General features: G+C 42.2%; 1 protein-coding gene across 2 annotated transcripts in view; it reads left to right on the top strand.

The window, feature by feature from the left end:
* Positions 1-21434, top strand: part of CPNE4 (copine 4) — a 479148-nt gene that overhangs the window by 301227 nt on the left and 156487 nt on the right. For both annotated transcript variants that reach the window (XM_032408703.1, XM_032408704.1), the window contains exon 3: positions 9929-10108. In XM_032408703.1, the coding sequence (XP_032264594.1) occupies positions 9929-10108 (180 nt within the window). The remainder of the gene's footprint in view (positions 1-9928; positions 10109-21434) is intronic.

Here is a 21434-nt window from a genome sequence, read left to right on the forward strand (position 1 = left end):
TCACGATTTCAAACATCAATTAATAAGAAAACTAAGGCTCTCCAGTCTTGGACGACCTTTCCAGAGGACTCCACAGCTGTGACAGAGAGATGAGATGGTGAGAACATCCTGTTAATAACCAACATCTGAGTGAAGTGCAAATTGCTTTACACTTGTGTGGGATTAGCCTCCAAGCTCCTGTCTGAGGAGGATCTGACAGTAGCTGCAACTTGGAGTGACCTGCAATCCAACACCTTCCCACTCCCCAGCCTGGCAGCCTCTGCCTGCTTTTAGCAGGCAGGCCTGAATTTTGTGAGGCAGTTTGATTGCTTGATATTTCTGTGCCAGCTTACAGCTGGAGTGGGAGGTAGAAGGCAACTGATTTAGGACTGGAAAACACCATTTATGTTATAGAATCTTCTTGTGTCCTCTTGGCTTAGAGCATCCAGATTTCTCCTGAGCCATTCTAAAGGAGCTCTGGCTAAGTGGGGGAAATTTGAAGAGAGAAATATAAAGGGGGCGGGGAGAGAAAATTTGAAGACTAGGAAAGGTGCATCGGACACTCAACAGTCACACTGAAAAGACTAGGGTCTGTCACCCGGCTGAGGGTGTTAAAGATTGTTTTTCTCTCAAAGAGCATTTGGAGTATTGAGTTTGGGAAGGGCACTTCTTAAAACCGCTATGGTCAGAGGGTACCTAAATAGATTTGTTCTCTTCAAGAGAGATCCCAGGAAAGAGGTTCAGGGGAAATCCCAAGTGGCTCCATCACTTAATAGCTGGTGACTTCGGGCAAGTTAACTTCTTTGACCCTAAGTTTATTCATATGTAAAATAGTGGTAGTGATAATCTGTGGTTGTTGGGGTGACTAAGTGGAATAATATATATGAAGTGGTTAGGACAATGCCTAGTGCATACTAAGTACTCAGTAAATGTTCCTTATGACTGATTATTTGAACATGGTTGGGGAATAGGATATTGTGGCTAAGAGGAAGTTACCCCATGAATCCCATATGGATTACCACTTTTCAAAGTCCTAAAATATCATAGAATTCACTCATCATGAGCCACCAGACTGGACACAATTTCATCTCCCCTTAGGATACAGAAGACTTTTCCACGTTTTTGCAGTATCTTAGACCATTTTTAAGAGCATATCGGAATCAGAGTTCCAGCCAAAAAAAGAGTTGTTAATAAAGGAACCACTTAAAGCTGCATGGACAAAATTAAGAGGGATGAGCAAGGGATGCTGAGACGCTCTGGGACCAGCAGTAGTAAAAAGCCACCACTATGCTTACTGTGCAGGCAGAAGTAGCAGTGTTACCAGAATCCAGTGAGAGCTAGAGCCTTGCAGGGAGGGATTCTAGGTAATCTGTAGGGGGTAGTGACATAGTCACTGTCAAAATTGCAACATGGGGCAGCAAGAGGGTAAGAAAAACACACAAGCCTCTCATTCCTCCCACTTTATGATCTCCTACTGGTGCCTCCCATTGGCTGAAGGAGACAAGCTGGCAGAAAAACCCAAATGAAGCAATACATGCAGGCCAGTTTCTTGGGACACAGAGCAGAGCAGAAAGATCTGGGGATGCAAAGGAGAATAACCACCACATTCACCAACTCTTGTTTCACAGATTGGGAGCACACCATTAAGGGAGTGCTCAGTTGGATAAGACACCCAAATAAACCAACCTATAATGTGGTTCTTTCACTAAGTCTTGATGTCCTATAGCAAAATGAGCAGCAGTCAAAATGGCAGTTTCCAAAAAAGTGGAAATGGACCAATACACAAAGTCTGATCCAGGGGCTGGGGTGTGACACGTGGAGTAGATCCCACAGTACTTTGTTTCCTGGTCTCTGTGTACCTTGGGGCTGAGCCATAACAGTTGGTAATATAATATTACTGGTTTTCAGACTTAACTGTGTACACTGGTTGAGATTTTTAAACTACTGGGTAGTTTAGCCATACCATAGATTGGGTAGCTTGTGAACAATATAAATTTATTTCTCATAGTTCTGGAGGCTAGGAAGTCTAAGGTCAAGGCACTGGCAAGTTCACTGCCTGGTGAGAGCCCTCTTTCTGATTCATAGACTGCCAGCTTCTCACTGTGTCCTCACATGGTGGAAGGGGCAAGGGAGCTTTCTGGGATCTCTTTTATAAGGGCACTAATCCTTCTCATGAGGGTTTCACTCTCATTGAATTAAAAATTCACTTCCTCAGGTCCACTAGCCACATTTCATGTGCCTAATAGCCACATCTGGCTAGTAGCTACCATACTGGACAGTGCAGATATAAAACATTTCCATCACAAGGGAAATTTCTATTATATAGCACTGGTACCGTGACAAAACCCCCAAGCTAAGTAGGCTGGGGCTCAAGGCAATGAGATGTGGAGTAGAAATCAGAAAACTAAGCCATACAAACTGGGTTCTCACACTGGGGAAAAGGAACAGCTGTAGAGGACAAAGAGGCGTTCAGCGCAGGGAGACATATTTGTGACCCCTGCCAGTCGGCTGAGATTGAGTCAGGATTGGCTCAGGCTCTGGGTGGAGCCAGCAGTCTAGAGGGACTGGGGAGGGCAAACAAGGAAGAGGAAGACCCAGAACCCATCATTGTGACACCTGAGACCTCTCTGAAAGTGCTTATTTATAGAGTCATGCTCATCTTATTTACTTCTGAGCCATACTCCTAGGCAAGGTGATGTGGTTTTTACTGTCCAGTCTGAATGGCACAAGCCTGGAGCCATGTCAGGTGGTGAAAGGAGGCAGGTTCATCTCCAGGGTGCCATAAATGGAACCTAGCTGATGCAAGAGCCCCTGTTAACTTGGGAGCCAGGTTAAGTGTATAGTAGGAAGATGAAGGGAGGGTTCAATTGGTAGTGAGAGAGACATTTGTAATCTTGAACTCCCTACTCAGTTTAATCTAGAGCATTTGGAGTTTTTCCCGTGGTGGGTGAAGAGTGCCTGTTTGGAGATAAATCTGTGAGAGAAGCCAGGCTGGACGTTTCTTGAGAGAGGTAGAATGGTGTATTAGTTTATAAGGAGTGTTGTAACAAAGTACCACAGACTAGATTAAACAACAGAAATTTATTGTCTAACACTTTGGGAGGTTGAAGTCCAAGATCAAAGTGTTGCCAGAGTTTGTGTCCCTAAGGGCACTAGGGAGAATCTGTTCCTTGCCTGTGTCCTGGCTGCTGGTGATTTGCTGGTAACCTGTAGTGTTCCTTCGATTGTAAACACATCACTCTAATCTCTTCCTTCATGTTCAAATGGCATCTCCATGCATGTGTGTCTGTGTCCAAATTTCTTCTTTTATAAAAGACCAGTCATATTAGATCAGGGTTTGCCCTACTGTAGGATGACTTCATCTTTATTTAACAAATTACTTCTGTAACGACTCTATTCCAAATAAAGTCACATTCTGAAGTACTGCAGCTTTAGGACTTCAACATATGAATTTTGAGGGATATTATTCAATCCATAACAAATTATATAGTAGAAAGAACTTATATTTTGGAGTCAGACAGACTGGGTTTGAGCCTTGCTTCTGCCACTGCTTTTCTGATGCAGTTTGATTTTATTATCTGCAAAATGAGGATGATAAATTTAATAGAATCATTTGTAAAGTGATAAATCAGTGATAAAATGAAGTACTTTCTTATATCACCAGTTAAGAAAAAATGCTTCCAATTAAAGAATGCCGTATCATCAATTATAACATGCATTCCAAGTTTAAATACGTTACATTATGAAATAAAAGTATATTTTAAAATCAGTGAAGGTAGGGGCGCCTGGGTGGCTCAGTCAGTTAAATGTCTGACTCGTGATATTGACTGAGGTCATGATCTCAGGGTCATGAGATCGAGCCCCGTATCAGGCTCAGAGCTGGGTAGTACTGGGTGTGGAGCCTGTTTAAGATTCTCTCTCTTCCTCTGCGCCCACCCCTCAAAAAAAATCATAAAATGAAATCAATGCAGGTAAAGACTGAAGATGACATATAAAGTGCCTCTTGTGGAAAGGTAAGAAGGTGTGCAATTAGGTGCGTCATTTTTTATTCGCATCCCTTCCTTTGCCTGAGCAGAAAAGTTGTCATCACCATTGGTCACCACCCAACTTGCCATCCATTTCGAGAAGGAATGAGATAATTTACTGGGCAGGGGTCAAAAGAATTCCCTAAGGAGGTAGCTTTTATGAAGTGTGCTACTTCCACAAAATTTTTATGATTGCTTCAAATAGGAGGTATCTTCCAGAGTTTCTCTGTAGGACCCCACTCTGTATTCCTATGTTGGCTCATAAGTACATTCATGTGGATGGTTCTGAGAACCAGATAGATAAGTTTCTCTATTTGTTTAGTTAGGGTGGGGGCAATCCTTGCATCTCTCTCGGGCCCATGATGCCTTTCTTCTCCAGTAGCTGTTATCTTTGGGATAAGGGCCTGTACTTCTCCAGAAACCTTAGACCACTCAGTGACTGGCATCAGTTTGGGCTCCTGCCTTTACCTTCCCCCACTAATAACATCACATTGTTTAACCTTCACAGCTCCCACCTCTTTTCCAACCCTTGGAACCCCAAGGGGGCAGACAGCCATTCTGTGCAGAGTCTTGAACTGTTTTGTTTTGTTTTTTTAAGATTTATTTATTTATTTGAGAGAGAGAGAGGGAAGAGGGGCAAAGGGAGAGAAAGAATCTTAAGCAGGCTCCATGCCCAGGTGCCCTTTGAACTGTTTCTTGATGACATACTGACTTTGTCCCTTGCACAATCCAGTCTCTATGGGCAGTGTTCAGGGCCCCCATTCTATCCCTAATATGCCCAGTGGACAAACCAGATCTACAGAGGCACAACCACAACGTCACTCACTGACGTCCCCCCTACTTCCACATTTTACATTTGTCATCTGGCTTATGCATTACTCCGAGCAACAGGGTTTAGGTGGGAAAGCTTCAAATCTGCATGACTAGCATAAATGTGAAACACAGACTTAGGAGCTTGACTACCTAGGGTTCAAATCCTACCTCTTTCTTGCAAGCTGTGTGAAATTAGGAAAGTCATAGGGTCTTTTTACCTCCCGGTAAGAGGGGATAATAATAGTACTCACTTCATAATGTTGTCATAAGGATGAAAAGAGAATGCCTGTCAAATTATCTGAACAGATACTTCATCAAAGGAGATATACAGATGGCAAATAAGCATATAAAAAGATGTTGAACATCATTAGTTATTAGGAAAATGCAAATTAACATCACAATGAGATACCACTACACACCTATTAGAATATTGAAAGTTAAACATAATGTGTATTTCAATCCTAGGTATTTACCAAAAGAAGAAATATATGTCCATACAAATGCTTGTACATGAATAGTTAATGGCAGTTTTATGTGTAATAGCCAAACTGGAAACAATCCAAATGGCCATATATTACTGAGCAATGAAAAAGATGAACTACTCATGCACATAACAATGAATAAATCTCAGAATAATTATACTGAATGAAAGAATAAAGACAAAAAGACTATATACTGTATACTATAAGTTTATAGAGGATACAAACTGATCTATTATGACAGAAAGTGGATCAGTGGTTTCTTGGGAATGGGGTGGGGAGGGAGGGGTAAGAGGAAGGAGTTACAGAGGGGCATGAAGAAATTTGGAGGGGCAATGGCTATGTTCACTATCTTGATTGTGGTCATGATTTCACAAGTATGTACATATGTCAGAATTTATTGAATTGCATAATTTAAATAGATGTGACTTATTATATGTCAATTATACCTGGATAATGCATTTTTTAAGTAAGTGCCTATGACAGAGCAGGCTTTTTATTAGTGTTGTATTATACCCTTAATATCATACTCAAAAATGTTTTAGATGAAATTTTTAAAGGGGCATCTCATCAAAAGCAGTACTCAATAATTGACTCTATCACCATCATACCATACCTAGCTGCATTTTCCATTTCTTTCAAGGAATTCTCACAAATAAACTTAAATTAAGGAAAATAGTCCAGGCTGTGAGGTCAGAAGGCATGAGTTCAAGTGCTCATTCTATCATCCAGTACCTTGTGCTGATATTTGTCCTTGATTTTTCTCATATACAAAATACTACAAAGTCACATCACATAATTGCTATAAGAATCAAATAAAAAACTGGACCTAAGCATGTTCTGCAAATTATAAAGCAACATGAATATATCAGTTATTACAACTAGGAAAGAAAGGAGATAAGCGGACTTTTAGAAGACTGAGTAACAGAAGGCCACCAAGGTTAAAATAAACCTTGACCAAAAAACCTCACAGAAGAGCAAGGGATAGACCCTACATCTCTGAAATTCCCTTATGCTGATATTCCTACATCAGAATTGACTGGGACACTCTTAAAAATGGAGGCTTCTGGGTCCCACCTTATACCTGCTTAGTCAGAATCACTGGTGGTAGAGTTTTTAAAAAAAGCTGCCTGATGGATTCTGATGCAGCTGGTAGCACCAGTCAGTGGATGGTCTTTTGGAAACAATCACCTTGATCTTCATGCCTCTCAGTGAGGAACATGAGCTATTATTCTAGGCTCTATTGCTCAGATTAAACCTGGCTTCAGTCTCCGGAAAAGATAATGCCTCTCCCATAATGGCTGGGAATGCAAACATCTTCTAAATAGGCATTTGGTATTGCAAGCACTTCCTCTACTAGCATCATTCTTATTTTTCTGAGCTCCTCTATGCTCTTAGGATTCTTACTGGCTCTGAGATTATCTTTGGAAATTATCTATCTTGGTAATGCAATTGTGTATTTCTTACTTTCTTTCCAACCAGTCATTTCCCTGAAAAAACCAAGTCATTCCATGTTGCATGTTGACAGCTTGCCTTGGATAGACTGTCTGAGGTCAGTGGCTTGATGCCAACATGAACTTATATCTATATGGGATTGTCATCTGAAAATCAAGAAGTGAGAAGAAAAGCAACAGGATCGGTGCATATCAGCCCCTTGTGCCATCTGGGGTGGTTAAAGCAGAGGAACAAAGACTGGAATTGGATGGAATTTCCATCTCCTATCTTATCTCAACCCACCTAGGACTCTATTGTTACACACATAAGGAGGGAATATTCCTTCTCTGTGTCTTGAGGATGTCAAATCCATCTAGAAGTTAGTTCTTGGGGGCTATTTCAAAATCCTCTCTCAAAAGTCACCCCATGAATATAATTAAATCTCTTATATGGCTCATTATTCTGTGAATTTGGGCCAGATGTTGCAAAAATGCCTCTAGGAGTCAGGGAAAGTCACTGAGGCAGAAGAGTTTGGACAGTGAGTGCCCCATCTGAATGGGGCAGTCCCCAGTTGTTGCCATGTATGAGTGTGGCCCCACATTGCCAGATATTCTTATTTTTTCCAAAGGTGGGAGGGACAATAGAATGTATGGGACTATTTTATTTTATTTATTGTTGCCTTTTATGTTGGCAAATTAAGGGGGAAAGTACTTTCAAACGGGACCATAAAACACCTCGAAGTCAGCTTGAACTTGTAGACTGCCAGTTTGTGACCTCTAATTTATACTATTATTCAAAACGATGATCTTTTAACAACTGAAAAAAATTATATCAATATAGTAAATCCTTGTACGTATACAACCAGCCAGTGACACATTCAGTCCTATCCCACAGAATGAATATTATATAAAAATGTAAAATTCCGGCAAACCATAAGAGACTTAAAAAAAAAAAAAAAAGATTTATTTATTTATTTTGAGAGAGAGTGAGAGAGTGAGCATGGGGAAGAGGGAAGAAGGGGAGAGGGAGAGAGAGAATCTCAAGCAGACTCCCTGCTGAGCGTGGAACCCTTCACAGGGCTCTATCTCACGGCCCTGAGATCATGACTTGAGCTGAAACCAAGAGTCAGATGCTCAACTGACTGAGCCACCCAGGCACCCCAAACCATAAGAGACTCTTAACTACAGAGAATAAACTGAGGGCTGCTGGAGGGGAGCCAGGTGGGGGGATGGGGTAAATGGGTGATGGGCATTAAGAAGAGCACATATTGGGATGAGTGCTGTGTTTTATGTAAGTGATAAATCACTAAATTCTACTCCCGAAACCAATACTACACTATATGTTAACTAACTTGAATTTAAATTTTAAAAATGTAAAATTCAGTTCAAATAGAAGCTAAGCCTTCAGGAGAAGCCAGAAGAGTCAAATAACCATTGGTCTGAACAATAGCTTATTGTAAAATGCTAATCAACAGTAGGTTGGGATTTGGTTTTCTGTCTGTTGGACAGGGACCTAACCAGAATCATATTCTCCTCCTCACAACCTGTATTGTCCATCCCCTCAGCAGTAGCAGGTGATGTTTCTTACAGGACAACTCTCTCACACATACGGCCCATAGGGACGGTTGGGCCAGGGACAAAACACTGAATGCAAGAATGTCAAGGGACTCTGCAGCAAGAATTTTTTCTTTGCTGGATAACATGTATGTGCATGATATGGTTAAAGACAGTCTTCCCTTCAGTTTTTGAGAGAATGTTTCTCTGTACTCTAATGAAAGTGCAGGAAATGTTTTTCCCAGTTTGTGCTAATGAACAACATTTGGCAAGTATCCAATAGACAATGTTTCTATCTGAAAGCCAAAAGTACATGTAGGCTCCAGTTGATTTGTAAAATATGAGTAATGGATATCCCCAGTTGGGAGATACTGTAAGATCTTGGGTTAGCTATAATTTGGGTTAGCTGTCATTAAGATCTTGGGTTAGCTTTCCAGAATATAAATAGTGTTGTAAATGGTGTTTTGACATGTGACAGACATAGAAGAAAAGAACCTTAGTGGTAAGGGTACCAGTAAAAACAGATGGCATACCCAGAGAGTTTCATCTAAAGGGCTAAACTCTTTATAGAGGGACCCTTTCTGGGGGCATGGGCAGGGATAAGGGAGCCAACAAAGGATAGTGATCAGGGATAGCAACAGCAGAAAGTCATTACCACCCCATGGTCTGAAGAGTCTAGAGAAGGAGGGGGCATTGTGTTACCAGAACCCGCAAAAGCTCCCTCTGTGGAAGGCAGTCTACTAGCAGGCTGTGTGTGTGCAGAGGCATGGTACTGCTGCCAGTACCTCTCTATCCTCCCACCATCTGATCTCCTGCCAAGTCCTCCCTTTGGCTGATTCAAACCAGAACCTAGAGGGCAAGGAAGTCCAGGGAATTCCATCCATAGAGGTCAGCCTCCAGGGTCAAGAGTAGGGTGGAGAGTAGGAGATATGGATCTGAGAGAGAGGGGCAAATGGAGAGTTATTATCACAGAAAGCAAGGGGAGTCATAACTCATGGACTGTTAGAGCAGGAAGGGGCTTTTCATCTTCCAATCCTCGAATCTTCATTTTGTTGATGAGGAAACTGAGGCCCAGGGAATTGAAATGACTGAGTAACCATTATACACCCAATAAAAGAAAAGCCGTAGTTGAGACCAAAGGCAGTCATTTTCATCCCCATTCTCATGGCCTTTCCACTTCATTATGCTAGGAATCAGGTGTTGCAAAACTCATGTTAGAGTAGGGTTGGCTAAAATGGGGTGCCTACAAGGTCTTTTGCCATTACTGTGCCCATCAGACATCACTAATCTATTACAGATTTCTTTCCTCCTGAGCCCAGATGTGCTTTCAGACTCCTTTTCATCCTAACGCTCCAGGTAGTCACTAATAATTGATCCGTCTTGTTGCCTTATTACCTAACAATAGAACATGCTCTAAATCTTTAAATGCAAAGCTTCAGATTATTCTGAAAGATTTCCCACCTTGAAACGTGGCTCATTCTCTGAGGGTGCCTCCTTGCAGGCTTTCAAACAGCTAGCTCTGGTGACTCAATGGAGGGCATTTATGGTTTGGAAGCAGGGAAGCACCATAAGATTATTTCACCTAAAGGGTAATAATAAGAAGCCCTAATCCCTGGTGGGGTTTTCTCTTCTTCTCTCCTTGCAGGTTGACAGAACAGAGGTGATTCGCACCTGCATAAACCCAGTGTATTCAAAACTGTTCACTGTGGACTTTTACTTTGAAGAGGTGCAGCGTCTGCGGTTTGAAGTTCATGACATCAGCAGCAACCACAATGGGCTGAAGGAGGCCGACTTCCTGGGTGGCATGGAGTGCACACTTGGCCAGGTGGGTCCACAGAGGTCCTTTCCCACTCCTTGCCTCCTTGAGGCCTCTCTCCCTCCCCTTTTTCCTCTCTCCTCACATTCTTTCTCCTTTGGTTTTATTTTTCCTTTACATGTAGCATTTTATGAGTTCCCGTACACTGTCATATCCATTATTGCTAACAGTTATATTTACATAAGGATGATGTGGCAAATATGGGAAGACCTACTTACTTTGCAAAATTAACCATTTTCTCTTCTGAATTCCTTCATTGTGTCAGTTATTTCACAACTATTTATTGAGCGTTTACTACGCTCTGATTGTGTGTGCTACAGTCTTATTCTGTTACATTATAAATTTCCATCTACCAAATCAACTATGAGAACCCTCGTACAGAGAGTATTGTTCAGTTACATGTATTCCAAGCTTCTGGTACCAGAAATAGCCCAAGAGAGGAGCTAAATAGATATTTGGTGAATGAATAAATGCTTTTACTTAATCCTTACAATGATGTGAAATAAACATCATGATTATATCAATTTATCATTGAGAAAACTAAGACTCAGAATGGTTAAGCCTAAAGCCACAGACTAATAAGTGGCAGAACTAGAACTCAAACCAAGTTAGCTCCACTCCAAACCCCATAATTCTTCATGACACCTTTCCTTTTTCCTTCCCTTACTGCTGTACCCAGAACTTTAGTAGGTGCTGAGGAGAGATCTAAATGAAGAAATAGTCCCTATGCCCAAGAAGTGGACATTCTAATTGGAGAAGGCACACTATATGTACCTAAAATAGATAATGCAATTTAAGCCATAATGAGATAGAATGTCCTGGGCTTATTTCATAGGGTGTGGGCCTTCAGGAAGGGAGAGCTTCCTGCTAGGTAGAATCAAAGAAGGCATTGTGGATTCAAACTTGGAAAAAAAAAAAATATATATATATATATATATATACACATATATATATATAGTCCACAAATTGAAAAAGGAGGAGGAAGGACTTTCAAGTAAGAAATCAATATAAACAAGGCATAGAGGTCAGAACAACCATGGCAGGGGTAAGGGGCAGAGGAGAGCAGGTTCATTGAATCAAGGTCCGATGCTGATTTACTGCAAAACCAGTGAAGCTTGAACTTCAGAGCCCCTCACTTGGGTAGACTGCTTCCAAAGCTCTGTGTTACATTTTTATTTGTAGTCTTACACTTTTTTCTCAAAGGATTCCAAATTATATAAACCTCAAGCCCCATAAAACCTGCATCAATCCCATGTAGAGACAAGGGTCTGGTTTAGGGATTAGTAAGAAAGAGCCTGCCTGGCAAAAAGATGACAAGCATGCATGTCTGTTTGTTTTTACTGTGCCTCATGTCACTTATCACTAACTTTTCCCATGTGAGCACTGAGTGACAAAACAGACAATGTCCTCAGATACCTTTTTCAGCAGATACAGTGATTACTTTCATTAGATTGTTCTTTGTTCTTTTAATGAAAGCCAAAAGCCTAATGTAGAAGGATGGCGAGGGGAGGCAGAGAAGGAATCTGGGATTTTCTCCATCAATATAATCTCTTTCATGACTTTTGAAAATAGTTGATGGCAGATAGTGCAAGTGCCAGGTACAATGCCTAATAGGTAGTAGGCATTCAATGAATGAATGGTGGATTTGAGGTAGAATTCTGTAATGTATAAATAAAGTAAGGTGATTAAAGTGGCATCTCTCATAGATATAAATGAGCCACTCCAAGATTCTCTTTTAGAGGGCGCCTGAGTGGCTCAGTTGGTTAAGCGACTGCCTTCGCCTCAGGTCATGATCCCGGAGTCCTGGGATCCAGTCCCACATCGGGCTCCCCCTTCTCTGTGGGGAGCCTGCTTCTCCCTCTGCCTCTGCCTACCACTCGCCCTGCTTGTGCTTACTCTCTCTCTCTCTCTCTGTGTCAAATAAATAAATAAAATCTTAAAAAAAAAAAAAAGATTCTCTTTTAGATTACGGACATCCCCTCATGTATAAAAGTTATATTCTGCCCTAAGAAACAAATGTAGATCCATGTAGGAGTCATGTGAATCAAAGATCTTTTCCATCAAAAGATTGATCATTTTGTCCTTGTGAATGACCCTCAAACTTGCATCTTTAGTCTCTCACAACCCTCATCTTTCCAGCGGGCAGTAAGTCCTTGACCCTCTACTTTGTGCCAGGCATTGTACTGGAGGTCAATCATTAGTGTTGAGCCAAAAACATTGTCCCTACCTTCAAGCAGCTCACAGTCTCGTTGTGGATAAATATGGGAAGCAAATAATTAATTAAATTACACAAACAATTAAATTATTGTAATTATTGTTAAGGAAAAGTATGGAATAGGAGAGCAAAGATTGAGAGAATGTTGTCAGGTGGAGAGGCGATCAAAGAAGGATTCCGAAGGGAAGTGACATTTACACCAAGACTTGGAGAGTGAGTGCATCAGGTGAGAAGAAAGAGGAAACACGTTCCGTGCAGATGAGAAAATTATATACAAAGACTGGATTCAGGAAGAAGTTTGGCATATGGTACATAGTATCTTCATTTGGGTTTCCCAAGAAGCTAACTCTGAGACAGGAAGTCAAAGGAGGTGAAGGAGATGCCATAGCAGAATGAGAAAGTAAGACAAGAAAAGGAAGGCAGCCTGTAAGAGTGTTGTCAAGCCAGCTACCACTGTGGCCTACTGGAACTTAATTCTGCTGGGGAAATTCTGGAAGCCAGTACAGAGCAAACACCACAGAGTTATCTTACCTCAGAGATGATGGAACTTGGGTATTTACATACTTGGAGTATATAGTTCATCAGTCATTGAGGGCTGTTTCCAGGGTTGATTGAACATCAATCCCCCAGTATTTCTGGCTTATTGCATGGGCAGCAGTGCAGGCTCCAAGTAGCCCAAGAAGCTTACAAGCAAAGAAATACAGGCGCTGGTGGTTAGAAGTTAGTGATGTGCACTGAAGTCCTAGGCCCCGGGAAATGAGCAGGGCATTGACGGCATCTGTGACACAGAAGCTCTCAGCTGCCTACCCAATAGCCAATCACTCCACTCTTTAGCCATTAGGCCCTGATCATTTTCAGATCATTTTCTATCATCTGTCCGTGTAGAAAATAGCCCTATCTCTAGCTCAGGGGTGAATCCTGAGTAATCTCAGCTAATCATATGAATCCCATTCCCTTTTGCCAGAGATTGGTTTAGGGGTGGGCTTGTGGCCAGTTCTAATCAGTAAGACATGACAGTTTTTCTTGGAAAGCTGTTCTAGCCTAAAAGAGAGAGAGAGAGACATCCACATATGAAGAAAGAGTAGTCTGCCTGTGATTGCTGGAACCACTGTAGCCACTTTGTAGCAAGGGTGAGGATGAGAGCAACCCTAAGGTGAAGTCAGAGCCAGAAGAGGTGGAGGCACTGGCTGACATACTGCACCTGGAGCCCACCCTATCTGTGGACTCCTTATCATGAGATAATAAAGTGTCCTATTGTTAAAGTTGTTTGGGGTGGGGTTTTCCATTCCTTGAGCTAAAAGCATCATGATTGATATAGAGTATACCAATGAAAGCATATCAGTGAAAAATGGATGGACTGTCTGGAGTGGGGTGAAGAAAGGGAAACTGGGGGAGTGCATTGGCTTAATTTTTTTAAGCCCTCAAGATGAGGAATATATGGAAATGAGCACTGAGCGTAAGATTACAAATAGTACTTTCTAAATATATCTTGATACTTTTGAAAGAGCTTCCATACTGACCATTTCATTTGATCCTCTTGACAATGCTGGGAAGACAGGTGGCATCATCTGCATTTTATAGTTGAGAAAACTGAGGATCAGAAAGATTTAGTGTCCTGACAGAGCCAATACCAGAAGTCAAGATCTTTTGGTCCCCAATCCAAAGCTCTTTCTTCTGCCATGATTTAAAGAAGGATAATGGGGAGAGGCCACATGTTCTGAGATCTCTTTCAATATCTGGCTTAGGTGAAGCAAGTGAGAAACAAGTCAAACTTGTTCAGTGTAGCCCTAAGCCATGTTTCCCAAGCCACACTGCTTTCCCGCCCACCCCAGGTGGCACACTAGCCTCTCTGGGTAACGTGTATATTCATGGGCAACCACCCTTTTATATTATCAGCCATATGATAGGTATGATTGACTTTTCCATACTTTTGGGGTGGGCACTAATTTGCTGAAATCAATCAGATTATCCCATTTTTGTGGCCACAGTGATTAGTTCAGTGAAGGTATATAATCAGAGAGTGGAAATGTAAATACATATTTGCTAGAGCCTTCTGAGAAAGATAAGGTGAGCCTGTAAGGTCTGGAAATGGTACTCTTCAAAGGGAGAATATGGTGCTGCTGGTGGAGGAAAAGGAAGGGTGATAACATGACAAAATGTGGGTGAAAAGGAAAGAGGCTGGCACCTCGAAGGGAAGAACAGAGAAATAGAAATCAGGTCATATTACTTGCATACTAGATGGTGTCCTGTCTGAAGCCAGTCGTTCCTGGGAATTTTGGCCAATAACTTCCCTTTATTATTTAAATCATTATGGGCTAATTCTTTTTGCCACTTGCAACATGGAGTTCTAACTAATCAAGTCATATTCCGCAGAACCTCTTCTCTAGGCCGTAGTGACGTAAAACCCATCTCCACTTCACTCATTTAGTAACTTCCTTGAGAAGTTCCTTTTTCTATCATTTCTTTCTTAATTAACATTTGTTTTTATACATATCATCTGGGCCCCCAGCTGGATTACAAGTTTCTTAGGGCAGAGGCCATAATCGGTACTTCATGTCTAATGCAACACCATGCTTTATATATCACACATGCTCAAGCCACATTTATTGATTAGCTTATTTTGAAAATTTTAGATCAGTATGAACTTTTATTTTAAGATTGTAAGTTCCATTCAATCACGTATTCATATTTCAACAAGCATTTAGCAAGTGCCCCAGTTATACCAAGTACCCTGGTAGGTGCTAGAGACACAAAAATGAAAAAGACAGAGGCCTGTCCCCAGAAGAGCTTATAATTAGCTGGGAGACATAGACTGGTAAATAAATAATTAAAATGCATGTTACTTTGTGCTACAACAGAGATGCGTTCCAGGGGCTACAGGGGAAAGACTTACCTCTACCTAGAGGGAATCAGGGGGGTCTCATAAGAAAGATGACTCTGGACCTGAATCTCAAAGGATGAGTAGGAATTCGCCAGCAGAGAAAAGAAATAAGGACTCTGGGCAAAATGACCAGGACACACAAAGGCATGGTAGCACAAGAATAACAAAGAACTCTTAAGTGACTCAACACGGCCAGATGGTCAAGGAAGGGTGGAAAACAGATAGGGGAGGCTGGAAAGGAGAAGAAGAGCCAGACCAGGAGGATTTAAGTGCCTTTCTCTAAAGTTTGGAGAGCTTGGATGTGCTGCACTGGAGGTCCTGAAGGGTTTTGACTAGGGGGAGAACAAGATTGGATGTGTGTATCAGAAAGATCACTTTCAGCGTTCCTGTGAAGTCTGGGTGGGAGGGAGTGGATGTGGAGCCAGGGAAACCAGTGAGGAAGCTCATGGCATGAGAGAAAGAGATGAGAGGGCAGTGGTGATGAAAGTTGAGGAGGCCCAGGAAAGAGTTTGGCCAAGAGCAGCATCAGCAAGCCTTGGTGTGCAGGTAGCTGGCTGTGGTTACTGGAGGAGTGATTTGCCTCTCTTTCAGGAGAATCAGATTGAGCAGTGGAGTGGGGAATAAAATGTGCTGGCATGTTAAGCCCTTGATGACTGTGGAGAATCCAGAGGAGGTTGCCAGTTGGCACCCAACCACATGGACCTGGAACTGATACAAATTTGAGAGTGGACTCCCTATAGCACAGGTAGCCTGAAAGTTGGTGAGATCCCTCAAAGAGACTGTTTGTTTTTATTTTTAGAAGGAAATTCATTGAACATTCCATATGTGAACAAATCGTAAAGGATTTTTTTTTATTATTATGTTCAGTTAGCCAACATATAGTGCATCATTAGTGCAGAGGACCATAGGAGAAGGGAGGGAAAACTGAATGGGAAGAAATCAGAGAGGGAGACAAACCATGAGAGACTCTCGACTCCAGGAAACAAACTGAGGGTTACAGAAGGGAGGGGGCTGGGAGGATGGGGTAATCGGGTGATGGGTGTTAAGGAGGGCACGTGTCGTGATGAGCACTGGGTGTTATATGCAACTAATGAACCATAAAGGATTTTTTTTAAAAACTGTTGAGTATGTGAGGACATCTCTCCACAATCTTTCAAATAAAAGTGTGAACTTGATGTTAAATTTTGGTGTGAATGGGAGCTTTCTCTTTCTTCTAAACTGTTCTCTCTAGGTATGATCCAGCAAAAAAACAAACAAACAAACAAAAAACCACCACAAAACACAAAAAGACCAAAAACCATTAGTACTTTCCTTCTTCATCACTTCAGTGGTTCAAGATTTTTTTTCCTTGTACTGCTTAGTTAGGCAGGGAAATGGCTGGATCCAGGAGCTGCTGAGCTGCTGGAGGAATGGCACATTCAGGGTCTGAAGCACTGTTTCATAACGCTTAAATGCACCTGCTGTGGAGCCTCATGGGCTAGAGTCAAATCCCAGCTCAGCTGCTCTCAAGTAGTATGTCCACAGGCAAATTCTTGCAGCCACTTAAGCCTCAGCCTCTTCATATGCAAAGTAGAGATAATAATAGAGCTGGCCTCAAGAAATATTGTGAGGATCAAGTGAGAAAACACATATATGGTGCTTAGCAGAGTCCCCAGCACAGAAAGCATTCAGGATATGGAAGCTGTGATTCAGGATGTGAGAATCTAGGAAATGATGGGGAAGAATCAACATATCTAGGGGCAAGCTTTGTTTTAGGAGTGAAGGTGGAAGCGAAAAGGGTGAAAACATTATGACAGAACACCCATGTTCTGGGCAATTAGTAAAACCAAACTTAGGATTTTGCCTCAAGTTTGTTGAAAACTATTTAGTCAAAGGAGTCAGTGTGTGTGTGATGTGTGTAATATTTACTTTACTCAGACTATTTTTAAATAAAATTGGTTTCAACTCAGATCTCTGAAATAATTGGAGGTAGGTATTCCAATTCCTGTCTTAGCACAACTAAGGCCCAGAAGGAGAGATAAAGTGACATCCCAAAACCCATGCTGGAAGTCACACATTCAGAGCTGTCTCCTCAAGGCCGTCTACAGGTACTTGCCCTGTCCATGTGAGTTGGCCACATTCTCACTCTGCCATGTGAAACAGAGGGACTCGTGGCTTATAGGAAAGGAAACTAGCAGCCCTCAGCATGCTAGAAACTGGCATTGGCCATGAAGTTGAGGATAAGCACAGCCAGTGACTTAGCACTGAGCAGTAATGCCAAATGAAGGATCATGTCCTCCAAGAGCACTCCAGGCAGAACTGTGTGTTCTCAGCAGATGGATGAGGGGGGCGAATCACAGAGATGCAGGGTGCCGAGAAGGCTGTGTACTCCTTCTGGGTGAGCTTGGAGACCGTCCTTGGATTTCTGTTGGCGGAAAGGAGACCAGGAGCAAAGCCCCTCTCCTGCTGCACCCAGTAGAGGGCATGCCAAGGAGAGCTGAGATGATCCCTCACCATCTAGAACAGCAAGCAGACCTTCTTTCTTTTTTTTTTTTTTTTAAAGATTTTATTTATTTATTTGACAGAGAGAAACACAGCGAGAGAGGGAACACAAGCAGGGGGAGTGGGAGAGGGAGAAGTAGGCTTCCTGCCAAGCAGGGAGCCCGATGTGGGGCTCAAACCCAGGACCCTGGGATCATGACCTGAGCCGAAGGCAGATGCTTAACGACTGAGCCACCCAGGCGCCCCAAGCAGACCTTCTTTAATGTGGTGCCTTCACTTTCTTTCATTGCTTACTAACTAGTCCAGTCATCCTTGAAGTCTTCCACTTCTTCATGCACCAAATGCGGTGGGGACACTGAGTCAGAAATAACGAGAACAGTAAATGTAGCACAGTTAACTTTCTCGAGGTACTTGTATTTACCAGTCACTGGGCTGGGCATTTGCTATACTGCGCTTAAGTTAATCAGCTGGACATCCCTGGGAAGTAGGCACTACCATTATCCTCATTTACATTTGAGGAAACACACTGAATAAAGCTGGGGAACTTACTTAAGGCCACACAGCTAGTAAATGGTGTAGCTGGAACTCAAATGCAGATCTGTTTGGCTCCAAAGCCCCTCATAGCTCGTCACTAACTAGTATAAATTGGAGTGTAGTATCTATTAATGCAAAGCCAAGTCAGAGTTGACCTTGCTAAGATTTTATTTGGGTTATTTTTAAGTTTGTTTGTCTTATGCGAAGCTGATAGGAATCCTCTTGCAAAAAAGAAAAACCGCCTTGGTCATTTTTCCTCCAAGTTTGCATACTGAATTTACTCTAAATACAGCATGGTTTCTTAAATAGTATCAATGTCTCAATCTCCCAAAACCAGAACCTTATAAAGTCAGCACCCAGAGGGTGCCTCCTCCTGGTCTTTTCGCCCTCAACCATGTTGAGCACCCCATTAACCAAATTCAGCGGTTGCCCCCAGGTCTCATCATTGCTTTTCTTGTGGGCATTTCCTCTTCTCCATGGCTCGGAGTACAATTACAACTGTCCTCCTCTCTTCATTGCCATGTAGCTGTACTTTAGTGTATTTCTTCCCCCAAAGTTCAGAGGACATCTGTTAAAACCAAGAATGTCCTGCTTTCTGTCATCATGAGTGGGGCAGGGAAATCTGTGATTCCTTAAAGGAGTCATAGGCTGTCTGGGGGCTCCGACCCTCACTCATGAGAGAGGAATCATGCACTGCCTTCCCACAGAATAACAATTCTCAAACTTGAGCTCTAATCAGAATCCTGGAGGCTTCTTAAAACCCAGAGTGCTGGGCCCCCACCCTCAGAGTTTCCGATTTAGTGGATTTAGCAAAAGACCTAATCATTTGCATTATAAGATCCCAGGTGATGAGGATGCTGCTGGTCAGGGGCCACAGTTTGAGAACCACCCCCCCCAGAATCTTGGGGGGGGAATGCTAATAAGTCTTGGGCACTGAATTACTAGTTTGAATTATGAAAGAACTAACATTCGGGGCAATTATCTGGAGAAATTAAGGAGGACAAAGAAGACATCTAGAGAGCAGGAAAAAAAGTTGCTTCATAAAGTTTACAGTCCCACAAAGGATCATGTACAGGAATTTGGAATTTACATTCTTGGTGAAGATCTTAACTCCCCTCCACTAAGTATAATTCAATGGACCTATTAGCCAGGCTGTTGGTTCCTCTCCTGACACAGGTGAATGTTAGGATTACATCAACCATGGCGGCCCCTGAAAGGACTGGCAGACCACAAGCTGTCAGTGGTCAATGGGAATTTGGTCTCAGGTGGGTTGGACCCAATTGGTTGACACTGGGGGTATGACGATGCCGAGGGTGCTATCCAAACTCAATGTAGTGCTCACATTGAGATTCCACAGTTTGATATTTTGTTGTGTAACATCTAATATCCTCGTGGCATAAAATTGATGGCCCAGGGAAGTCAAATTTATACATTACAGCAAGCAACTCATTTCCCTTCTGCTTCTCACATGAAAAGTTTTCCCTAACTTTGCAGAATTACTGCAAGCAGAAGCTACACGAGTGATAAATGAGGTCATAAATAAATACCATCATCTCATCTATCCTGGACTGGCTGAGAAGTCCCAGGAAGTGGTCTCCCCATGCTGACTGTCTGTTCTACAGAGGCAGGTGGGATTCACATAGGGTGATGGTGGGTAAGCAAGCCCTCTGTTCTCCAAGGAAAATAAAATTAATTCTTGCCTTTTTCTTTGCTGTTTTTGCCAGGCAAGTAATCTCCTTAAATTCAGATCCTAGGAAAATCCTTCTGCTTTCTCTGGAGTCTTCCTTTTGTACTTTTACATTTCCTTTATGGTGCCCTACCCTGGAATCTGAGCCCTAGGTCCTGGACCTGCCACCAACTCTTTGTGTCATATTGGGCAGTTTGCTGAGCCTCTTGGTGATGTGGTGACCTCATCTATAAAGGGAAGGTTTTGTATTGATTAATCTCTAAATTCCTTCCAGTTCTAATTGTCAGTGATTCTTATTCATCTCTTTCTTCCCCTTGTCTCTGAACGTAAGCATCCCTTCCTGCATTCTCATCTCTCTTCAGGACAGTCTCTGTCCCCTTCCACCCTGCCCCCAGACCCTTCTCACATCATCTGTTAGCATGAAGTGTTTCCCTCATGCTAAGTCAGAGATATCATTCAGCCACAGATTGTGTTCCTACCTAAGTGCCCTGCAGGAAAGCATCTCCTCATGTCTACTTAATTTCGAAGATAGTTTTTAAAAGATATATCTAGTCGCAATTAAAATGGGCCTGTGTTTACGAGCCCTGTTCCACATATTGACAGTAATATGGTACTTCTACTGGCTCCAAATGAGTAAGGGGAGAAGAACAAGAGATCTGGAACTGAGTGAGAATTTGTAGGAACTGATGTGTCACTGCTGAAAGCAACTCTAGGTGTTTGTCCTGGTCCCAACTCTTTAAGCCAGGCTGGTGTCGGGTGCTCAGCCCCCAGCCCACCCCAGCAGGTTCCCCTGGGCCTGTTTCCCCACACAGGGAGCCACATAAGCCAACCAAGTTGAAGGCAGCCACCTGGGACCTCTACCACAGCACCCACTCTTGCATGTTTCCAGCCAACTTTGATTCCAATCCTTTTCGCTCCCAACTAGAACCAATGACCTACAAAAATCCAAGCTGAACCCTGTCTCCATGGTGTTTACAATGCTCTCCCTACCATCTGGCCCTTGCCTTTCCCCTATAAAATTTGTCTTGCTATACCTTCTTACTTACCAGCACCTAAGTGCCTTAAATAAAAATGTCCTGTACTTGTCTCAGCCCTGAAGCATGAGGCACTATAGCACATGAACTGCATTATCAATATGCCAAACAGCTAATTTGCTGAAGTCAAATTACCAAAAATCTGATTCACCAAATAATACATAGCACAAATATTCTTTGGTAAATATTTTTATTTACCAAAACTGAGGTCTTCAAACTAATTATGAAGTGTGCTACCATTATTTTAAAACTTGTGAAGATTTCTGCTTTTTTTTTCCATTTAGGCTACTTAGGAGATTTAGTTACTGATTATCATAAACTTTTCTGAATATCAAATGTAACCATAAGAAGACTAAATTCTCTTTTGTCTTCTCTGCCGAAGGTGAGAAAAAATTTGGTACTAGCTCTTAAAGTACCCATTTCTTCCCAGGCCAAAACACTAGGAAAATATATTTTTAAATGACAACAATGATGACAGGGAGATGGGATTATGGGTGATTTTT

This window comes from Phoca vitulina, unplaced genomic scaffold (genome assembly GCF_004348235.1).
Source record: "Phoca vitulina isolate PV1807 unplaced genomic scaffold, GSC_HSeal_1.0 scaffold10, whole genome shotgun sequence".
Lineage (NCBI taxonomy): Eukaryota > Metazoa > Chordata > Mammalia > Carnivora > Phocidae > Phoca > Phoca vitulina.